The 22,969-nt window shown below is 37.6% G+C and overlaps 1 protein-coding gene across 4 annotated transcripts in view; it reads right to left on the minus strand.

The window, feature by feature from the left end:
- Positions 1 to 12,090: 12,090 nt before the first annotated feature.
- COL21A1 (collagen type XXI alpha 1 chain) overlaps positions 12,091 to 22,969 on the minus strand; it is a 174,389-nt gene continuing 163,510 nt past the window's right edge. For all 4 annotated transcript variants that reach the window (XM_070584816.1, XM_070584815.1, XM_070584813.1 and 1 more), the window contains 7 exons: positions 20,411 to 20,455; positions 17,424 to 17,456; positions 16,700 to 16,846; positions 16,556 to 16,610; positions 15,844 to 16,044; positions 14,699 to 14,776; positions 12,091 to 13,367 (listed from right to left, as the gene is read on the minus strand). In XM_070584816.1, coding sequence (XP_070440917.1) covers positions 13,180 to 13,367; positions 14,699 to 14,776; positions 15,844 to 16,044; positions 16,556 to 16,610; positions 16,700 to 16,846; positions 17,424 to 17,456; positions 20,411 to 20,455 — 747 coding nt within the window. In that variant the 3' untranslated portion in view covers positions 12,091 to 13,179. The remainder of the gene's footprint in view (positions 13,368 to 14,698; positions 14,777 to 15,843; positions 16,045 to 16,555; positions 16,611 to 16,699; positions 16,847 to 17,423; positions 17,457 to 20,410; positions 20,456 to 22,969) is intronic.

The raw sequence follows: 22,969 nt of genomic DNA on the forward strand, positions 1-22,969 counted from the left end.
AAACAATACATTTACAATAGCATCCAAAAACATGAATTACTGAGAGATAAATTTTTGCTAAATAATGTGTATAAGACCTGTACAATGAAAGGCACAAAATGCTTTAGGGAGAAAAAATAGAGAGATAAATAAATGGAGAAATATACCATGCTCAGGGATGAGAAGACTAAACATTTTTTAAATGTCAATTTTCCCCACAGTAGCCAGTAGGGTCATTGCAATCCTAATCAAAATCCCAGCAGGTTTTTTTCATAGAAATTGACAAGTTGTTTCTAAAATTTTATGAAAATGCAAAGGACTTAAAATAGCCAAAACAGCTTAGGAAAAGAAAAATAAAGTTGGAAGACCCACACTACCTGACTTCAGGTCTCGCTCTGAAGTTAGTAATCATGGTAGTGTGGTATTGGCCTAAGGATAAACATAACAGTGGAACAGAAACATACCCTACATTTATAGTCAATTGATTTTTTCTTTTTTTGGGGGGGAAAATTGGCCCTGAGCTAACATCTGTGCCAGTCTTCCTCTATTTTATGTAGGACGCCACCACAGCATGGCTTGTGGCATGGTGCTAGGTCTGCGCCTGGGATCCAAACCCACAAAGCCCAGGCCACCAAAGCAAGCATGTGAACTTAACCACTATGCCACCAGGCTGGCCTCTTCATTTACAGTCAGCTGATTTTTCACAAAAGTGATTAAATGGGGAAATGACAGTCTTTTCAACAGTGCTTTATAGCCCCTTTGGGGAAAAACGTATCTTACACCTCACCTAATACTTTATATAAAACTTAAAGTGGATCTTGGATCTGCTGGAACATAAAAGCTAAAAATATAAAACTTCTAGACCCATGTTGTCCAATGTAGTAGCCACTAGACACAGGTGGCTAAACAAACTTAAATAAATTCAAATTAAATTAAAAAATTAGTTCTTTAGCTGCAGTAGATACATTTCAAATGTGCGGTAGCCACGTGTGGCTAGTAGCTACAGTGCAGAGAGAGAAGCTTCCCAACATTGCAGAAATTTCTATTGGACAGTGCTATTCTAGAAGAAAACAAGGGAAAAAATTGTTATGGTCTCAGGATAGGCAATGATTTCTTAGATAGAACACAAAAAGTACAAAGTATAACAAAGAAATAAAATTGTACTTCCTAAAAATTTGAAACTTCTACTCTTCGAAGAACAATATTTAGAAAAGAAAAATGCAAGCCACAAACTGGAAGTAAATATTTACAATATATATCAAAGGACTTGTATCCAGAAAATATAGTTGCTTACAAAGTTAAGAATGCAGTAACAATACAATCCAGTAACTCTACTAATACCCAAGAGAAATGGAAAGATATCTCCATACAGAGTTATAAATGAGTGTCCATAGAGGTGTTATTTAGAATAGTCCCACTCTGGAAATAACCCAACTTTCCATAAACAGATGAATGAATAATCAAATTGAGATACAGTCATACAAAGGAATACTATTCAGCAATAAAAAACGAACAAACTATTGAGAGACACAACATCATGGATGAATCTCAAAAACATTATTCTGAATGAAAGAAGCCAGAAACAAAAGATTATGTAATGTAGGATTCCATTTATATGGAACTCTAGCAAAGAAAATTCTAATCTATAGTACAGAAATCAGATCAGGCGTTGTCTGGAGCTGGAGGAAGGATAAATTATCTGAGTGAAGAAAGGCACAAGAAAACTTTTTGAAGGTGACGGAAATGTTCTATATCTTAATTGTGGTAGTGGTGGTGTCTGCTTCATGGGCACATGCATCTGTCAAAACCCATCAAAATATACATTTAAAAATGGACGCATTTTATTGTATGTAAATTATGCCTCAACAAAGTTGAGATTTTTTAAAGTTAGCCAATTATATCTATTAAATATATACGGTAAAGAAAATCGAGTTTCAGTTTATATTTTGGGTTTTATGTAGGCATAAAAGAAGGAAATGAGAAAAAAGAGAAAGGCAGGAGATAGAAAAAATTAGAATTCAAACCAATTTCAGGCTATTTCAAAATCGTGAAGTGAGGAAGGGGAAATAGTTCTTTGATTCATTTGGACTTATTTATTTTGATTTAAAGTATCTTTTGTGTAATTAGAAGTAAAAAACCATTGCAATTATTTTTGCCCTCAGAATATTTTCCCCTGAGTAACATTATGTACAAATTTCATTTCACAGGCATTTAGACAGATTTTCGTGTAAATACATATTTGGGAAAGAATGTTTCCTTGCCAATTTCCAATGCACAAATTAGATAATACTAGGCATAAAAAGTTATGAGGTCGAATACTTTTCTTTGATTCCTATGCCAAAAGACCAGAATCTCTCATGTTCAACAAGCTCTTCTAATTTCATCCACGCTTGGTCTTGCGGAATACAAAATTTGGTACCAGAAAACCAACTTATTCCACTGCCAATTAGATAATGTGGCCACGTCCTTAGAAAGCACCAATATTAAATTAGTGGAACATCAGAAAAAAAGAAACTGAATTATGATTTTCCTTAGCTACATATGCATTTTTTTCCTATTACCCATTCTCCCACTTTCCCCCTAAACTGACTAATTTTCTATGTAGTGTTTAATGTTTTCAAGGCATTAAATGAGCTTGAACGCTTAAAATTCTTCAAAGCCTTATTTTCCTAATTACTAGAAAACAATACAGGACTTGGGGATGTTAGCAAAAACATCACAGTGCTTTTTGTTTTTCAGATTTTTAAAAGGAAAAAATATGCTTGAGTACATCGTTTGTTATATAGATACAGGTTTCGTTCAAATAATAGAAATCAGTTTTGCCAGAATCACAGAAAAAAAGTCAATACTTTCACTTATCTCCAAAGAGTTATCTAATGAATGAATTTAGTGAGTGAACAGATGAAACAGGAGTAATAGTTTACGAAGTGTACCCCAAAAAGTACCAAAAATTCACCATTAGTTGCAATTCTCAGCAACAATGAGGCTTGATTCCACACAATCTTAGTCAAGTCAAATGGATTTTATTCACATAGCACCTATTTCAGGGAGCAGAGGAACTATGCAACGCACTAATTGCAACCACGGAAGCCACAATCTAGACTACAGGCAGTCTGTTTAGTTCGTGTAAAGAGAGAGCAGTGCCCTAGCTGATCTGGGTAGCTGTGGTGCTACGAATGGTGATGACAGCATTAAAAGTAGTAAGGACGAAAATACTGAATTCTACTTTACACCTCCGCAGTTAAGTGATGGTAGAATATTTCAACGAAGAACCTTCGTTCATTCTGTTACATGGAATATTAGAGAAACAGTTAGAATCAAAGTTTGAGATGAGGTCTGGTAATCGTCTGTATGAGTCAAACTTGTCCCAATGCTTTAGCAATTAGCCACAAATGACAAGATGGTGGCTAGCCTGACATCTCCAGCCCCACTGGTAATCGTAACAGCTCACCTCGAATGGGTGCCTACTGTGTGTCAGGCACTTGTTCTGTATTTTAAAATTATCACATTTAAAAACAATCCTCCTAGACATTATTGCTACTCTCTTTTCAGAGATGAGAATATTGGTGTTTTCACAACTAAGTTCAAGCCCACAAAGCTAGGAAATGGTGGCAGTTCTGTCTAAAACCTGCCATTAAAACACTTCTTTGTTCCCTGTGGTGTTCTTCTCATCACTGGGGGAAGTTTAATAGAAGAAGCCAATGATCAGAAAGTTGTAATGATGATAGCTAATAGTTATTGAGTACATACTGTGTTCCAGGTACTCTACTAGAATTTTATTCAACTCACCAACATCCTAGGCTTACAGGCACTACCATAACTCCCCCACTCTTATATGATATTTATACTAACAAATAGCGTTCAAAGAATTTCAAATCAAGCCTTGGCAAGAGCTGTACTTGAAAACATTTTCAAACACTGCATGCAGCTTGCCCTTAACAAGTTCACAGATTCATGAGGGAGAGTGACAAAGAACAACTGAAAAACAGAGTTAAAAATTAAAATGCCACCATGGGGAATGCTTAGGTTGTTAATGGAACGCTTGAGAGAGGTCTCAACATTGACCTGAGATAGTGTCTCTGCACAAAACCTGCAAATGACATTCCAAAGGACAGAAAAAATGCAGTGTGATGTCTTCCAAATGAACTAGATAAATTGTAGGCAGTGAAAACTTCTGCCAGATGAGCACATCGGCAGAATGATTAGATGGGCTCCAATCACCGACTAGACATTGTATTACAACATGGACTATAAAGAAAGCACATTTTAGTTATATTAAGACTGAAAATAAGAACTTTGGGGCCTGGCAGATCTGGGTTTGAATCTCGGATTCATCACTGTCTAGTCATACGAAGTACAGTGTTTTCATGTACAAAATGAAAATAATATTACCGACTCCTAAGGGAGCTGTGAATACTAAAGGAGGCACATTTTTGAAGTCACTGACTCAATTGCAGCTGCTATTGTTAATGGCTCGATTCTGGCTTCCTACTGTGACTGTCCTCTTTGACAGAACTCAAGAACTCAACAGGTCCCTGTTTCTTCTCCTTTTGGCTGCTAGGACTTTAAAACCAGCCGGGGGCCACTAACATTGCATGGGGACAGACAACAGCATTCATCTTCTACTCCTCCAAGTTAACGGTGGCACTGATCATTTCTCAGGTGAGCTAATGCCTCTAAAATGTTTACTAGTTTGCCTTAAAATGAACAGTGGAATCATGGTTGATGTGGCATAGAACGATCAGACTCAATTGTCTTTTTTTCCCCATTTTTCCTATATGGATGCCACTTATTCCTACGAAGGCTTAAAAAAATTTCACCACTTCCCATTTCTTGACATGCACGAAGGAGCCTTTGTCAGTTAAATGAAAGCCAGAATAACTGCTGATGCTTCAATTTAGAGAAGCTGAAAAGGAAAAGTAAGTTTTCTCAAGTGGAGTTAAATATATTATTATCAAAGGGATCCCTGGGCAGATAGATTAGAAATAAAGAATCTTAGATGTTTCTGATATTTTTAAGAAAATAATTCAGAAAGTGTCTGATTGATTCTTAACATTCTTTCCTTTTATCCACAACAAACACCATCTTTAACCACAGACTTTGTTTCTCTTCTACATTACTCAAGTGCATAAACAAAATGCTAATTAGCATTAACATTTTGCATCTAAAAATGGTAAGTTAACTCACAAGATCTGTAACGGAAGCAGTCCTCCAACATTATACTCTGCTCCTTACCCTTCTCTAGTCCCCCCATTTTTTTTTTTTAAGATTGGCACCTGAGCTAACAACTGTTGCCAATCTTCCTTTTTATTTTTCCTGCTTTTTCTCCTCCAATCCCTCCAGTACACAGTTGTATATTTTAGTTGTGGGTCCTTCTAGTTGTGGCATGTGGGACGTTGCTTCAACGTGGCCTGACAAGCGATGCCATGTCCATGCCCAGGATCTGAACCAGCAAAACCCTGAGCCACCGGAGTGGAGCCCAGGAACTTAGTCACTCAGCCACAACCCATTATTCTCCTGAACCGATAACTATAGAAGCAAAACATGAGAATACTAACTATTTTTCAGTCCTTTCACTTATATGGGCATAAGGAGGGCCATCATTTGAATACACGCGAGTCCACTGCTATGAATAAAACCTATTCTCCAGGGCCTTGCCATCCCAGCCCGTCACTCCCACTCTGTTCTCACTCGTTCCTTTCTGAATACCATTTGAAGTGTATTTCCTGACTACAGCGCAGCCTCACCCAAGTCACCTTTGAGGATGTGCTCTTTCTACTGAGTCCCGAGCGAGCTTCCCCCTTTGCCTTTTGCCCTCAGCTACGAAAGGACCAAACAATCCTTTTCTTTCCAAAGTGCCGAGCAATCCTCAAGGCTCAATTGTCTAGTGAATTCTGTCCAGTACAGAAATTCAATAAAAATTGAGAAGAGGAAATACGTTCCTAACAGTACTTCTGAAATTACATCTAATACTCCTGATTTTCTTAATTTCTATCACTTCCTCACTTGTCATTTAGACCGAGTTATTAAACACAGTTCTTAATCTCTGGATCTGGAAATATACGTCTTATTGTACATTGCCAGAGAAAGAAGTTTCCACTATGAGCCTTGCAGGGTAACCACCACTAAATTAATTAAATAAGGAGGCCCCTTAAAGCCTGAAGTGGCTTTAAGGCCTTGGTAGTTAGATAAGCAAACCAAAACCTACGCCTGTAACGTCTCAAGGTTAAGAAATCAAAACCCAAGGACAACCAATCACAAACAGCCAACTAAACCTGCCCAGTAAGGCAATTGCTTAAGCTGTAGCCAATCGAATACTTTCCTGGCTGTGCTTCCACCTCTTCTCTATAAAAGTCTCTCCCGCTCCGGTCCCAGGAGCGCTCCTAAACGCTCCTGGCTTGGCGCCTGCAGGATTAGAAGCTATTTCTTGCTCAAGTAAACTCTTAAAATTTTTTTACTATGCCTCAGTTTACCTTTTAACACCACAAATGAATGACATGAGTTAAGACACTGTTGCCCAAGCTCCTCCTTTTTAATAATTTTTAAGGAAAGTTCAAAACTTAATTTTAAGGATTTCTGTTATCACAAAATCCATCATAAGGAGAAATAGGGGAAATCAGTTAAATGGGGAATAAAAGATTTCTAACAATCGACTTAGTTTTTAGTTCTCACAGGAGAGGACAATGTGATGGAACGTGGCCTGGTCTCTGGAGACAGAAGGATTTATGTTTGAACCCTTGCTGTTTCCCTAATTCCTAGGTAACCCTGAAAAATCCGCACCTGAGTTTCTTTAAAGATTTTATTTTTTCCTTTTTCTCTCCAAAGCCCCCCCCCACCCCCACCCCCACCCCAGGTACGTAGTTGTATATTCTTCCTTGTGGGTCCTTCTAGTTGTGGCATGTGGGACGCTGCCTCAGCATGGTTTGATGAGCAGTGCCATGTCCGCACCCAGGCTTCGACCTGAGAAACACTGGGCCGCCTCCAGCAGAGCGCGGGAACTTAACCACTCGGCCACGGGGCCAGCCCCAGCACCTGAGTCTCTTTAATATGTAAAATGCGTAAAAGTGACATACCCCATACAGTTAATTCCAAGATGAATAAAGCTATTATTAAAGTTTACAGAATCAAGTTTGTTGCTGGAAAATCCCTAGGAGAAGTCACAGATGGAAAAAACACAGTTTCAAATTATTTCCCTCTAAATCCATCCCACATGCACAAATCCTCGCTTGCTGTTTATTCTCCAACCCCCTTAATCGCGCCACTTCAGTCTAAGGCAAGGGAAATCACATCTAAATTGGATTCTGCATCCCTCCAGGCACTCATCCACAATTGCCGGGATTTGGCTCTCAAGACTTTTATTTACCATTTCTGGTTTAAGGGCTTTTTCCTCTGGAAGATGTTCTTCCTAGAATTTAGGCGGACTGCAAATGATCTGGGGAGACCAGAGTGTATCCTTCGATCTATTCAGCTGATTTGATTTATAGAGCATTTCCAAATAAGACGACACCCATTTCATAGACTTTTAACTCCTCATCAAACATAGCCTGCTTTACCTTAGGGTCCACGTCATAAAATTAACACTTACCCATCACGTTCTTACACCTGAGCAGGTGACAAATGCCACTGCATTTATACCATCAGATGTTCCTAAAGGATCACAGCACAAATAAAATAATATTCTTTTGAATCCTTAGTCATGGGGAAATTAATAAACAGAAAACTCATTAAATTTAAGCTCCGAGGCTAAAACCGGAAGCTCTCACCCACTACATTGACGGCGGAGCGCAATGGAAGAAGAAAGACTTCCTCTTCTTGACGGGCAAGAAGCTCAGCCAATGAAAAGCCACCACACGTAGCCGTCTCAATTCCTCCGACGTACTCGTGTACAATAGCCCTGCCACCTTCTTTTGCCCCTCTACAAAATAGTTTCTCCTCCCTGGCTGCTGAGGGTCTTGTACGTGGCTCCCCGTGGTTGTAGAACTGAAGTTGCAATTCTTTGCTGATGCTAAATAAGCCTATGTTTGCTAGAGAAATAGCTACATGTCCATTGAAAGTCAACAGGCATCAGAGAGAAAGAAAAACAGATACATGTCACAGTTATCAGTAAAAGCTGATGTGAATAAGACGAGAGTGAAGACTTATGGTCACTATCAGAGCTAGCGTCAGGAAACAGGCCGGCATGCTTTGCCCCAGCCGAAACCTGAAATAAATACCTTTCCATTCACATTCCAGGCCAGGTTCTCACGCTGACCCTGCCGACATTTTCAAGAGCGGCCCCTGGAAGACGCAGCCCTGAGCCCTGCGAACAAGCTCATGTTGTGGGCAACAATCAAGTGGAGGCTTAAAAAGTTTGGTTCGTACCTTATCTCACACATTACCAGTAAGCCCTCACCTCTCTAGAGCCCCTGAGGATGCTGGGGGTACGTTCTGGAAGCTATCCATGATTTTAGTAGAATAAATTGCTGGTCTTTTATTTTCCTATCCCTTCTGCCTCTATTTTATCCTCTTTTAGCTTCACTTTCATCTTCAGCGCCACTGTAATGACACTTCTTAGCTTCTCCACTTCCAGTCTTGCCTGGTTTCCTCCATGCTCACTGTAGCCAAAGTGATTTATTTGCAGTGCAAATCTCTTCATGCTATTTCCACCTTAAAATCCTGTAGGGTTCTTGTATACTTCCTCCTTCCGTCTTCCTCCCTCTTCTCACTCCAAATCTCTCTCCCTTATCTTTATCCACCCTCTATCACCATCTTTCTAAAACCTAAAAATATAGAATGACTTTCACTTCCACTGAGCTGTGTTCTCTGGCTCACGGCCTTTGTACAGCTGTTTCCTCTGCCTGAAGGCAAGCCAGGTACACCAGAACCCCTGATAGAGCGGAGTATTTTTGAAGCTCCCTCGGTGATTCTAATGTTCAGCCAGGGTTGAAAAACACGGGAACTTAAACCCTTTGGTTTAAAGATGAGAAAAATTCAGAGAAATTATCAGATTCATCCAAGGTCACGTGTCACATGACTCTCTTTACCTTTTTTGTTGTGAAAATATTTATTTCAAAATTGCTTCAAAATTTCATTTCGAATTTCACTCTGTAGGAGCCGTAGACACTTTTCAAATGTGATTTTTTTAACATTATTTTGCAATGGCAACTGCACTGGGCACGTGATGGAAAAGCACTGTGTTTCTCAGTTCTCCATTCTCCAGAATGATACTCCAGTCAGCTGTTTCAAGTTGTCGTTTTCACCTAAGATGTCAATATAAGGCTTTTGAAATCTATTTATTCAAAACTCCTCTGTGAAACCTACTTTGGAGAAGGCAGAACCCAGAAATAACTTAGTGAGCAGGAAGAGTAATGTTCCTTATTTCAAATGTTCTATTTGGGGCAAAATTAAATTTTTCTATGTACATTTTAAGATAAAGTTTTGTTAAAACATTCCAGACAAACCTTTGCAGCTCAATTTATCCAACGTATGGTTTTATTTCTGGTCTTTTCCCTTAAAAGTACAGACACACTCAGTCTGAGTTCCCCACTGTGCTCCCAGCGTGCCCCACAGCTCAGTGCTTTAGCCAGGTAATCTCTTGTGTTGACGTTTTACACGATCTACTGTCCCATTATAGGACGTGTGGTGTGACTGTTCGCTGGCCTCTCTAGATAATGCTAAGGACAGCTTTCTGCCTCCCTCAGGCACAACACAGCTAAATACCAACGGGCCAGATCTGTAACTGAGGAGGACCAGGAGGAGCTTCGAACCTCTCCTTAGACAATAAAGTTATTAATCTGAAGAACTAATCAAAGCTCCTAGCCAGAGCGCTTCAATTAAACAAAGTGAACCATAGAATGGTAAAGCAGATAGGCAAGACATCAAAATAGAAACACCCTCATTAACTGTGGTTTAGGTGTTCAACTTATGAAAACTATATATAATTTTTTCTTCTTCTTTGGAATAGTTAAGTTTTATGGATATAAGTCTAACTTACAAAACTGAGAAAATATTCAGGCTAAGTACATATAGTGATAGTTTATATGATTAATGTAATGAGAAAAAAGGTTATCAAAGCTTGTGTGTGTGTGTGTGTGTGTGTGTGTGTGTGTATGTATTTTGCTGCCCCCTACTGGGGATCAAAGCATGATTTGCAGCTCCATCCCAAGTGAAAACTTCTTCATGATGGAAATTAAATAATTATCTGGTAAAGTTCTAAGAACCAGGGATAAAATATAATTAATAAAATACAGTTAGTAAAATTCAGATAAAATACCCCAAGACTATAAATCCCAAGGATTCGTTAGGTTTTTTCCCTTAAATTGTTCCTACTTTACGTTTTAGATGTAAGATGATCAAAATTTAAGATGATCAGAATGATTGAAATATAGCAAAGATAGCCTTTACTGAGAATTATTTTTTTCCTTAAGACTGAGAGTTTCATTCTGAATGGCAATGAATCAGATTAAGTTTATCAGTATTAGTTATACAGATATATAATGTTTTAAATAAGTTTTTTAAATGTTTCACCTCAAAATTTGTTAATCCCATATTTTCTGTGTGACTCTGGTATATTCCACTGACTAATTTTTTTGTTTCATCTCATTTAATCCTCATAACACTATTAGGTAAATACTATTAATATTCCCCATTTAAAGTATGAAGAAATGTAGGCACAAAGAGGTCAATGAATTTTCTGAAGACTCACAGCTAGAAAAGGAAAGTGGGGATCTGAAGCCAGGCAATCTCACTGCAGAGGCTGTACTCTCGTGACTCCACCAAAGGCCTTGCATGTCACGTGGTGCTAATACGTCACTATGGGGCAAAATGTGCTTGCAGGACAAAATCACTCACCTGTTCATTCTTAAAAATCAGTGTATTATGGGTTAGTCTCAAATTTGTCCAAAGTAAAAATATATGAGGACGTAACACGTACCATGATAAATTACAGAAATGTTTCATCTTGAGATGTCAATTTTAAAAGCAGTGATACTGAAAATAAATATGGTTTATATTCCACAGGTTTGTTGTTCTCAGAATTTTCCATGCTTTTTCTCATCTCCCAGGCTTTGCTCGTTTTCATTATCTTGACATGACTTGGTTATGCTAATGCTTCATAGCCTCTTAAATCTCGGTTGATGATCTTTACTTTAGGGAACCACACGCTCATCTGTTCTGTCAGCTTGACGTGCTATAACAAAATATCCTAGACTGGGTGGCCCAAAGAACAGAAATTTATCGTCTCGCAGTTCTGGAGGCTGAAGTCCACCAGGGTGAGCTCTCTTCCTGGCTTGCAGACAGTTCCCTTATCACTGTGTGCTCACAGGGAGAGGGAGAGAGAGATTGTCCTCTTCTTATAAGGCCACCAATCCCATCAGGTTAGGACCCCACCCTTATGACCTCATTTAACCTTAATTACCTCCTAAAAGCCCTGTCTCCAAATATGGGCAAATGGGGTTAGAGCTTCAACACATGAACTTGGGAGGGATACAATTCAGTCCACAGCATCATTCTATACATTTCTATAGCACTTTCTCCTTTCTTAAAATGGAAGTAACAGAACGACCTGTTTACTTACCTGTGCCTCAATAAACACGAGTTCCCTCAGGCCACACTCTGTAACTATGTTGTCACTGTATCCCTGGCAAAGTACCTGATGCTTAATGGCTATGTGGTCAGTGCTGATTGAATGAATGAAGAAATGATGCCACCTACCTTATTCTGCTCCTTTACCAGCTCTGAATAGCAAATGCCATAATTAGCAGGGGCAGTATTCTCAGGCCTAAGCAGATACCTGGGGCTTTGCTAAAGATAGAACATCAAACTAGGCCTTCTGCTAATTCAGCCACGAAATGTCATGGACTTCAGTCTCCTCCAAGGTCCTCATCAAAGTGGTAGAATGGCATGTCAATAAAGCTAAACACTGATTAACAGCCATCCCTGGGCCCGGAACCAGGTGCCACACCTGTTTAGGTGAGTAGCACACCAACTGAATTTCTCAATTCTTAGTTCAGATGAACCAGGTATTTAAGAATAGGGTAATTCAATAAATTATATCCATTGAATAAATGAGCCCCTGATATGGATAATATATGCAACAATCTCTTAAAATTAGTATAAAAAAAGACACTGCAATCAGACCTGTACAAAACTTTATTGTACTTGGAATAACAAGCATTTAACAAAATTGAGAGCATGATAAAGATGAAATATCTCAAATTATGTTCCTTACAAAAGCATTAAGTACAGTACCAAGAAACTGTTCATAATATTTTAAAGTCTGCTAAAAATGTCAAGACATGTTAGGATCTGTGGAGTTACCTTTCCTTTCAACTAGAGCATTTATTCCCATTAGCTTTGCTACAATGAAAGTTAATTTATATGAACATATACATATAATAAATGAAACGGAAAGTGAAGGCATGCAACAAACATTCCAATTACTAAGCAAGTATGAAGAATAAAGTCTTTTTAGTACTTCTGAACTTGCATTTCCTTTGAACATATTGCCCAGGTGCACTGAAACTTTTTTCTAAAATGTTTTCAATGTTACATAATTTTGACCATTCCCAGTGTAATCAATACTCTTTCTTAGCATCATTATTAATCAAATTTGAGAATTTGCAAATGTAATAAGAAACCCATTAATCTCATTCAGAGGTGATGTTCAGAACATTGAACAACCAGCAGCCCATTGCCCCTATCCAAAAAGCACAGATACTGCAGTAAATGACTGATATGGCAAACAGTCTGCCCCAGCTGAATACCAGCCCTGATCTTATTTTCAATGACCAGATCCATGTTTTGGGTAATGTAGAAGCATGAGCTATGAGCTATGAAACACGAAATTCACACAGACATGAAATTGAACTCAAATACTCTTCTGCATGGAGGCTGAATGTGAAATATTTCACAGTGACTGAAATTGACTGGCTAACAGGCAATGGTGGTTTTTTTATGTTCAACTTTGATTAAAACAAATGGATTTACAAGAACCCTTGAGATTTAGTTAATGCTACTAATCTACAGGCTCTGAATTACTGAGGAGCCTTTAAAATCAGTACATGTGACCTTTTATATATTTTTCCTTAAGGAAAAAATAAGAATAAAAACACCGAGGTACTTTAGTTTCTTTTCAAGGGATTACTGTTATCATCTTCCTGAGATGCAAAAGACCACAAAAGAAAAGCACCATGCCTAGGTTGCTGAATGAGGCATCAGACGCTAATAGTTTGGTCCTTTTCTAAATGGATCTCTTCCGACAATTACACTAAAACATAGCGATGGATCACAGATGCCAGGGGGGCCTGGTTGCCCTTGGATTCCAGGTTTTCCATGATCTCCATCTTTGCCTGGGAAACCCGGGTCTCCTGGAGGACCTTCTTTGCTTATTCCAGGGGGGCCCTCTGGACCTAAGATGGGACATTAACAAGATATGAACAGAGGAGTTTGGTTTTTGAAGGTGATATAGTTGATTCTGTAAGAAATTTAAACTGAAAAAATAAAACTCTTGAAAATTTTACATGTCTGTACTAATATGAAAAGAGGAGGTAGTCTCTTGATTATTCTATATACCTTCCATTTTGAAAAGAACTAGCCAAAAGTAATCAGTAATTTTTGAAAAATTAGGCTAAGCTTATATTAATACAGCAACCACGCTGCTCATTAAGACATAGAGCTAACATTCTAATATTTCAATTTGTGGGTTGTCCAAACATTTCTTCCTTTCAGCATATCTATTGTCAATATTATTATAAATTAGCAGGTGATACATCAGTAAGCTAAAACTCTAATGAAGTCACTTTTGTGCCATGTTTGTAGTAAAAATGACTATATCCATTATACATATTTTATAGTATCCACGTCTAAATACATTGTCCTTACCATAGTACAATAGTGACCAATACACAAAGGTCTTATAGCACTACTTTGTGAACCAGAGCCCAATTAGTTCAATTAGCATGCTCAAAGAAAGGAGAGTTAACTGAGGATATTGGCCTTTTAAAGTTGATGACTCAAAGTCAAAATACCAAATCCTCAGGTTTGAGATGGAGGAGAGGGGCTTGGGGCACTTCCTACTATTAATACTTCCCCTTACTACTACTAATAAACATTTATCTAGTACTCAACTAGAACCATAGGCGTAGGTGTTGTTCTAAGTGTTTTACGTAAACAGCGTGAAATCACTTGATCCACCCAAAAGCCTCATGAGGTGATAGCATCTAAAACAATCATAATAGGACACATTTATTGAAAACGTAACTATGATTGTCATGCACTGTTCTGAAAGCACTACATGTATTAACTTATGTAATCTTCCAAAAATGTCACGATGCAGATAACATCTCATTGCCATTTGATAAATGAGGAAACTGAGGCATGGCAAAGTTAAATAACACAGCAGGCAGAAGCTGACTTAAGAGGACAATGCAGATTATTCTGCTTCCCTGAGAAGCAGAAATAATGATATCCGCTAGATAAGCAGGGGTGACCAACACCACTCAAGAACTATTCTAAGGGGTGGTATTCTAAGAAGTCTAAATGGTAAGCAAGAGAGAATCCCGAATGACTCATAAATATAATATAGCCCAAAAATTCTAGTAGTTAGAGCTCAATGTGTCAAATGTGAATCACTCAAAAGAAGCAGCAAATGTCTTGGTTTCAAATTTTTTGACATAGATTTATGCCGATTTTCTTAAAGCAAAATGTGCAACATCACTTCTGAGCATAGACCAGTTCTTACCTGGGGGACCAGGAGGACCTTGTTCTCCAGGGTACCCAAACCCTTGGCTCCCCTTTGCCCCATTTCTTCCTGGTAGGCCTGCAGAGTGTCAAAGATGGGAGTAAGCTTACTTTTTCCACAAAATCACTTCCTCCTAGACTGTTTCTTTCAAAGATGCTAATACACGTATTGGAAGAAAAATACATTTTTTGACACCTATTTATTATTACTGACAGGAAACAGAATTTTTGAAGCAAAAATATCTAAAATTATAAGTGGTGTAGAAAGATTTAATGGGGATTAAATATTTTAAAAAGGAAAACTGTTTGGAATTATTAGCCCTTTCTGTTAATCACATTTTTTCTTTTATTACTTGATGAAACATTTACATTCTTCATATAATATTAAATAAAAAGAGAAGAATTATCAACCAACATTTCACATAAACCTTCAAAGGCAAAGAGAAGTAAGTTGTGGGCTATGAAGAAGTTCAGCTTCAAAACATAATTTTTCCTATAATATATAAAAAAAAATTTCAATAAGCTAGCAGAAGTTACCAAAGTCAAAATAAAGGAACTGGTGTGTGTAATTTTCTATTTAAAGACCTTATTAGATTCAAGCAAGATTTCTAAATGCATTATTGACATTTTCTAATTTGTAACTTTACACGCTTCATAACTTTGACCTTTCTCTATTTCAGAATATTGTTTCAAGAAAACAGAATAATTGTGCGGCCAGCCGAGTGGTGCAGTGGTTAAGTTCACACGCTCTGCTTCAGCAGCCCTGGGGCTCACTGGTTCGGATCCCAGGTGTAGACGTATGTACCGCTTATTAAGCTGTGCTGAGGCAGGCATCCCACATATAAAATAGAGGAAGATGGGCACAGATGTTAGTTCAGGGTCAATCTTCCTCAGCGAAAAAAAAGAGAGAGAGAGAAGGATTGGCAGTGAATGTTAGCTCAGAGCTAATCTTCCTAAAAAAAAAAAAAGAAAATAGAATAATTGCTGTTTAATTCAATTGAAAAATTATTTAAGGACTTGAGGATACAAAAATTTTTTGTCATTATGAAAACAAAGATGAACTTTTGCTTATTAAGTCAGTTTAGGGTGCAAATACAAAAAATACCCTTTTTGTTGTTCCTTTGCTTATGCACACAAACTAAGTACCTTTTAATCCTCTAGCACCTGGGCTTCCAGGAGCACCCACTAATCCAGGAACACCATCTCTTCCTGGCAAACCGGGAAATCCTCGGGGACCTTCTGGGCCTATGGGACCAGGTGGCCCAGGAATGCCGGGGGAGCCATGCTGGGACTGGCAATGATCACAGTTTTGAATTCTTCCACTCTGAAGTAAGACTGGTAGCTGGGCTTAAAAACAAAGAAACCCCACCCTTATGTTTAAATGGCGAATGGGTATTAATAATATCTTTAATATATTTTTTAAATACATATGCATATCTCTTGGCCAATAATTTCACTTCTAGGAATTTAACTATGGAAATATTCATTGCTCTGTGCAATAATTTTATGGCAGTAATTGCTTAAAATAGGGGGGAAAAAGTGGAAGTGCTCCCCAAAAAGAAACTGGTAAATTATAGACATCCATATTTATGGATGAAATTATCAGAATTATGTCAGAAATGAAAATTTAATTAATGGTGAAATAATGATAAAGTGCTTTATTAAAAAGATTAGGAAAGGGCATGTATAATATTTCATTTTTTAAAAAATTACTCATCTAGAACAAAAAGACAGGAGTTTACAAATGTCCTTTATTTTCTTCTATCTTAACTTACATCTTTTGTAATTTCTACCAAGAATTTGTATTACTTTTGTAATTTGAAAAAATTTAGTAAAATCTCTGTGTTTTGAGACTTACCTCTTAATACATCAGTGCAAACTTGTCGAATAAACTGTTCTGAAAATTCTCTCCCCTGCATCAAATTATTAGGGGTTATAACATGTACATTTGAAGAAAAAAGCAAAGAAAATCTGAAAACTATGAAAGAAGCAGAATACGTACAGGCTTCCCATCCAATCCTGGAGGGCCCTGAGGACCCGTTTCCCCAGGTTGCCCCTGGGGACCCGCAGGCCCCATCAGGCCATCCAGCCCAGATTCTCCTTTTGGTCCAATAGCACCTCTGACACCAGGTTCTCCCTTGTCACCTCTCTAAAACCAAAAGAAATCTTCAGAAGTTCTATTTAAATATTCCAGAAGGTATAATTGCACCATGAAAGTCCTTTAGGATATACATATGAATACACATAAGTTATATAGGAAATAGCTGGGAAATACTGTTGTTGATCGGGGGGAAACTTCTTATCATATTAAACTGTCATTTATCCATTGATCCACCCATCCATTCAACCCTACAAATATTCCCTATCGAGTATATTGTGTAGGCAATATGTACTGTGCGAGAGATGCAACAATGAACATGACAGTACTGTTCTCAAGGAGTCTAAATTCTAGAGACAGACAAATAGTGAAACACAGTATTCTTCACTGAAAGATATGCGGAGAAAACAGCTCCTCATCTAGAAGAAAAACCAATAATATTGGCAAATTCATAACATTTTGTACCTAATTCCATGAATATACATATTCTGCAAAGCATTATTTAGGAATTAGTGAGGAACATGAAAGACATTTTCTGTTTGCTATGTCAGTAGCTAGATTTGTACAGTATTGAAAATTCAAGCAGTAAGGGCTAAATAGAGGGAGCATAATTCATGCAGAAACATACCTCTCCTTTTGCACCATGATGCCCTGGAATTCCCTTTGAAAATTAATAGGAAAAAAACTATAATAAATGTGCAGGCTGTAGGACTAGTAAATGTGGCATGCACCTTTTACCACATTTAGGAAGCAAGACTATTTCAAGAAAACAACTTGCATACCAATCTGTTGAATTTTCAGTTTGGAAAATATTGATAGAGTAGTGACAGAATTACACATATAAGAGAATTTTTTTGCCTTTTTAAATGAGACTAATGACTAGACAATATGCTTACTGGTAATATAAAAATGTTAATTTACGTAACTGTTTCATTCTTAGATATCAATATTTTCATATGCTGCAGGTCAAATATGTAGGTTAGAATGGGATTCTATCTGAATTCTGTTTAAATTCTCTTCTGAAGTTAACATATATTAGTATTTTAATGAAAATCCTCAAATCAGGTAAGATAAGGTATATTTATTATTTTATTCTGTGATTAAGATGAGTATTCTATTTTCCCAAGTTTATCATCTTAAAATTAAATTTTGAGTACTATTGATAAAAAATGAGTTAACGCAAAGATACCATTAAAAGTGATTGATAGGAAAGAAAAATCTATTTGTCCTATGCCTACACCACTTGCTACTGGTAATTCAGAGATTAGAGAAGCAGTGTGATGTACAATGTAGTATTTCTTCCCAGTGATACAAACACTGGGGAACCCATACATGAAGGTCACTCATCATTAAAATCACGGGATATATCTGGATGGCACTATTAAATATTTCCCACTCATCTCCTTCACATATTCATTCCAATGACATACGTTAGAGATGATAACTTTCAGGAAAGGCATTAAAATTTTCCATTTTTGAAATTCATTCTACACTTAGGCTCTAAAATCAATTCAGGAAAAAGGGTATAAGTCTCACATATACAGGCAGGATTTCATTAATCAACTTTAAAATTAAAAATTGGTGTTCTGCAATCCAATATGAAATTTAGTGTATAACATTCCACACAATGAAGTTTGAGTATTTATTGTGATTTATATCCAGGTTCCTTAAACAAAGATATCCAAATTACACAAAAAGGAAGCAAAGTTAGGTAAAATCAGTGTAAGGCACAGAGAAAGGTAGACTCTCAAATTAAAATGCGAGCAGAAAAATGCTAATTAGTTTTCATATAAAAATCTATTAGTGAGTAAAACGCTCTCTGTAAGCCCATTCTTTAAACATCAAGGTTTCTGAAGAAATGCAGGAATGTTTCCTACCAGACCTAATCCTACAACTGGAGCCAGTGAAAGACGAGAGATAAAATACTAAGTTCTCAGGACTAGAACTGAATTAGAGCTGAAACTGGAAACAGCTGTCATCTGAGAATCCACTAAGATCATTTCGTGAGAGAAACATTCACTTGGACTCCACTCACAATACTCAGCCAAAAAGCTAGACGTGCAGCTCTTGGTAGGATGACAGGTAACCAAGACTTTGTTTACTGAAAGAGCTTGAGATGACTATTCAGCTGCCCAAGAGCAACAGCTGTTCTGGCCCCTCGGTTCTCAATACACGCTCAGTCCCTGGGGTAGGGTGGGGGTGAGGGATGCAGCTTCCGACAAATCTAGAGCAGAAGCTTTCCAGGGAACCCAGGGGAGCAGACTCAGTATTTCCCTTGAAAAGTGAGAATAAAAACAAGGGAATCTTAGAAAGAGTGTCAGCAGCAAGCCAGTGAGCTAGCTAAGTTGTGAGCTCAAATTCCAAAGGAATGTCCTTCTTTTCAGAGAGTTGGGAGTTAACAATTTTTGGTGAAAGGCCTGGTTTGTGCAGGTTAATGGATGAAGAGGTGAAGGCCCTCCTATGAGCACAGCCGTTTATAGATATTATGAGATTAACTTCGGGAAACTGCGGGGGTTGGTCTGTGTTGCCAGGGAGGGGCACAGGGACAGAGTTGGTTGTGTCACGAGTGGATTTGAGTCAAGTGGAGGAACACTAAAATTAAAAAAGACATTTTGATTGAGCATAACAGTACACAAACTCAGTCCACTTCTCCTCAATTACTCCTGCTCTCATTATTAGCTTCTAAATTCTCAACTTCTTACTACGTAGCACTCACCTTCCATCCTACTGACAATCTTGGTCTTTCAAACACTCTCCCCATGGTCTCTCAGATTCCTCCAAGTGAGGGACACACAGACCCCTGTCCTTGGAGACGTCACTACACAGTTTTATCCCATCTTCAGAATCGGTGTAATTACTAATCTTTCCTCTGCCCACACTCGAAAGACATGCGCCCCATGGGAGGACTCATATGTACAGTTTGCCCTTTCGGTGCGGACCAAGTTGGAACTGAGCTTGACTATAGGCAGGGCAGCAGCAAACATGCTGTATGCATACTAATGACTATGCGTTCTCTAGTCCAATTTGGCTCTGACTGAACTCACGTGCCACGTGGCAATCCCACCGAAACCCTACTTCACGAGGAAAGTCTGATCATGGAAGAAGCAAAACTATCTTATTATGTATCTGTTCCATAACACGGTCCCTCCAGATATCATTTTAATAAGTCTCTGGCACAATAACTTATATCTCTGAACAAACTAGAGGAAAACAGTGCATTCCTCCACTACATAGGGCCTCATCTGCTCACATTTCAAGAAGACAATCCAGACTAAACAAGAGGTATAAAGATGCTGCATCGTATGGCTGCCTTTGGCAAACAACTGCTCCAAGAGATGAGTGGAATTTTCCACCTTCAGTCATTTACTTGGCAAGAAAAAAGCATTGAAAAGCAAGTTTCATGGCCACCAATAGTATTAGTATGGGAAAACGATAATATAAAACATTTAAAGCAAACCATTATCACTACCTCCACCTAGCACTTTCATCCTTGTAGACTTAGCATGCACATTACATCTAGCCTTTTCCCCACCCATTTTTATTTGCAAGTAACCCTCTCTCAGCATTGTCCAGCTATGTGATTCATTATTTCATTTTCTATCAAGAAAAATATACCTGTTGCCCTGGAATGCCTTGTCTTCCATTTTCTCCTTTTTGACCCTTTAAAATTTAATAAACGTTATTGATTAGTTTGTATACATAATATGCAATCACATATGCAAAACAATGTATTGTCCTGTAGTCTAAAATAAATGTCACAAAACCAGTGATGCAAATATATAAAATGATGTAAGAGATGAAAAGTTAGTCTCTCAGAGAAAAAAAGTGAGAGGAAAGTTAAGCTAATTTTATAGTTAAAATGGATAAAGAAAGAAACTACTGACTTTGGGGGACTATGTAAATAATTTTAGGACTACTGAATCCACATTAAGAGCATAAAAATAATTGAAATATCCGACGGCTGTAGACATTTTATTAATTTCAATAACATAATTTTGTTCGGTGTTGACTATACACGTGTGTACAAGAAGAACTATTTAAAGGAATTTTTAAAAAAAATATACTATGAAAAACATTTTGAATGGAGATCTTTAAATCAGGACAAATAAGGAGAGAAAAATTAATAACGATATAAATAATATTTGTCCACTCAATAAATATTTTTGGGATTTTTTTGGTTTCTGTTTGTTTTTTTTTTTTTTTTTGAGGAAGACTGGCCCTGAGCTAACATCCATGCGCATCTTCCTCTAATATTTTTGGATATCCTCCATATATAAGACATTGTGCTAGACCCTGATGCACTACTTTATCCCTATCTCCAACAAGATAACTAGCAATTTCTAGAAAAACATACACCTAGATAATATAATTAATTAAAGATACAGTGACTAAAATTTCAAATCACTGTTGCACTTATTTACATAAGTGAATTCCCAATATTTATTGAGAGGCCCCTATTTGCTGGCACTCAGGGACTGAAACAAAGACATCGTTGTTGCCTTATAGTTGCTTACCACATGGTGGGAAAGACGAGCAACTAAAACAAGAATGATGAAAATACTGCCTGATAAGTATACAATGTATAATTAAAGGTCTGGGCTGGATACTACTGGAACACAGGCAGGGGCCTCTGACAGAGAAGGTAGGGAAAATGACTCAACCTTCAGTGCAGCCTTCAGGGATGAGTAAGAGGTAGCCAACTGGAGAAAAGATAGGAGGATGTACCAGAAAGAGCAGACAGCAGACAAAGGCAAGGAATTCCTTTTGGCTAAAGCAGTGGAGCAGGAGTGGATAAGAGTGAGCAGAGTGGCAAAGATAAGACTAAGGAAGATTCAGTCAAATCAGGAGGCACTTTATGGGACGGACGTTATCTTGAAATGTGTGGGGCACCATTGAAGGATTCAGTGCGAAGCTTCGCTACCGCATGCCAGTAAAAGTGTAGAAGGAAGGGAGTAGATTGGACTCAAGGAGATCAGTTAGGACATGGCAGTAATCTGGGACCCATGACAAGAAACTGTGAGAACAGTGGGGACAGAGAGAAGAGGCTAAGTTCAAAAACCATTTAGATGTGATATTGGATGTGAAGAGGGAGGAAGAGATTGAGTTTTAGGACAGCTTCCAAGATTTTTTCTTTTGGGTGATTGTGCGGTGGTGCCAATTACCATGAAAAAGAACATGGTCTATGAGGAAAGAAGACAAGTTCTGTTTTGGGCATGTTGAGGTGCACATGAGACATCCAAATGCAATACCAAGAAGGAAGTTGGAATATGTAGGTCTAGCAATCACAGACCTTACTTAAAATTTACTTCACTCTTAATTTCAAAATTAACTTCAAGGAGTCATAGTAATACTTCAACATCTTCCGTAAAAAACTGTATGAAAATCTGTTGACACTGTAACCTGAGCAGATTTTGACTCTATTGTTACTTCAATTTGAAATTTCCTTTCATGCCTCCAGAAATTCTAGATCTTTCAAAATTCTATCTGTGAAAATTTTCAAAGTATTTTCTACATGGCAAAACTCAGCCACTATAACTGAGCTTTGTAATCTTAAAAACATTGTTAAAGTGCTGTCTGGACACTAGATTTGTAATTTATGGTTGGAAAAGGCTTATATTTCTAAAACTTAAAAGACTGAAAGACCAACAGATATCATTTATTCCAGATAAGTATTTCATTGATTCAGTTAGTGGCAACCTATTCAGAGTCTGTGTTCAGCAAATGAAAAAACCCATTCAACAGCTACTTAGATTGAGGTGGGACTGTCCTTGTCTCCCCTAGTCGTAGCATAGTTCCTCTCTTTGCCTTTGTTGCTAAGACTCCCAAAACCAAATGTCCTTCTAAATCGCCATAGATTTCCTGAGCCTGATAATTTTCTGATATAATTCTCCTTCTATTTACTAGTTTGAATATGTTTTCTATTTGGTGATAAGTTTTCTTATCAAATTTATTTGTGCCATCAGTCCTTTCAAGTCATTTTTGGAAACATATACACTGTAAATATATAAATAAATAGATATTAGAAGTATGCAATGAAATCTCTATCTTTATTTTGTTGAATCACTTGATTCCTAAGTTTTCTACAACAGTGAAGTAGGGAAGAATCTTAAAGTTAGATTTGATGTGGTCTGAGAAGTTTAGTAGCAGGAAGAGAAAGCTGTGATTCAACAATTA

The sequence above is a fragment of the Equus przewalskii genome, chromosome 19 (assembly GCF_037783145.1).
Source record: "Equus przewalskii isolate Varuska chromosome 19, EquPr2, whole genome shotgun sequence".
NCBI lineage: Eukaryota > Metazoa > Chordata > Mammalia > Perissodactyla > Equidae > Equus > Equus przewalskii.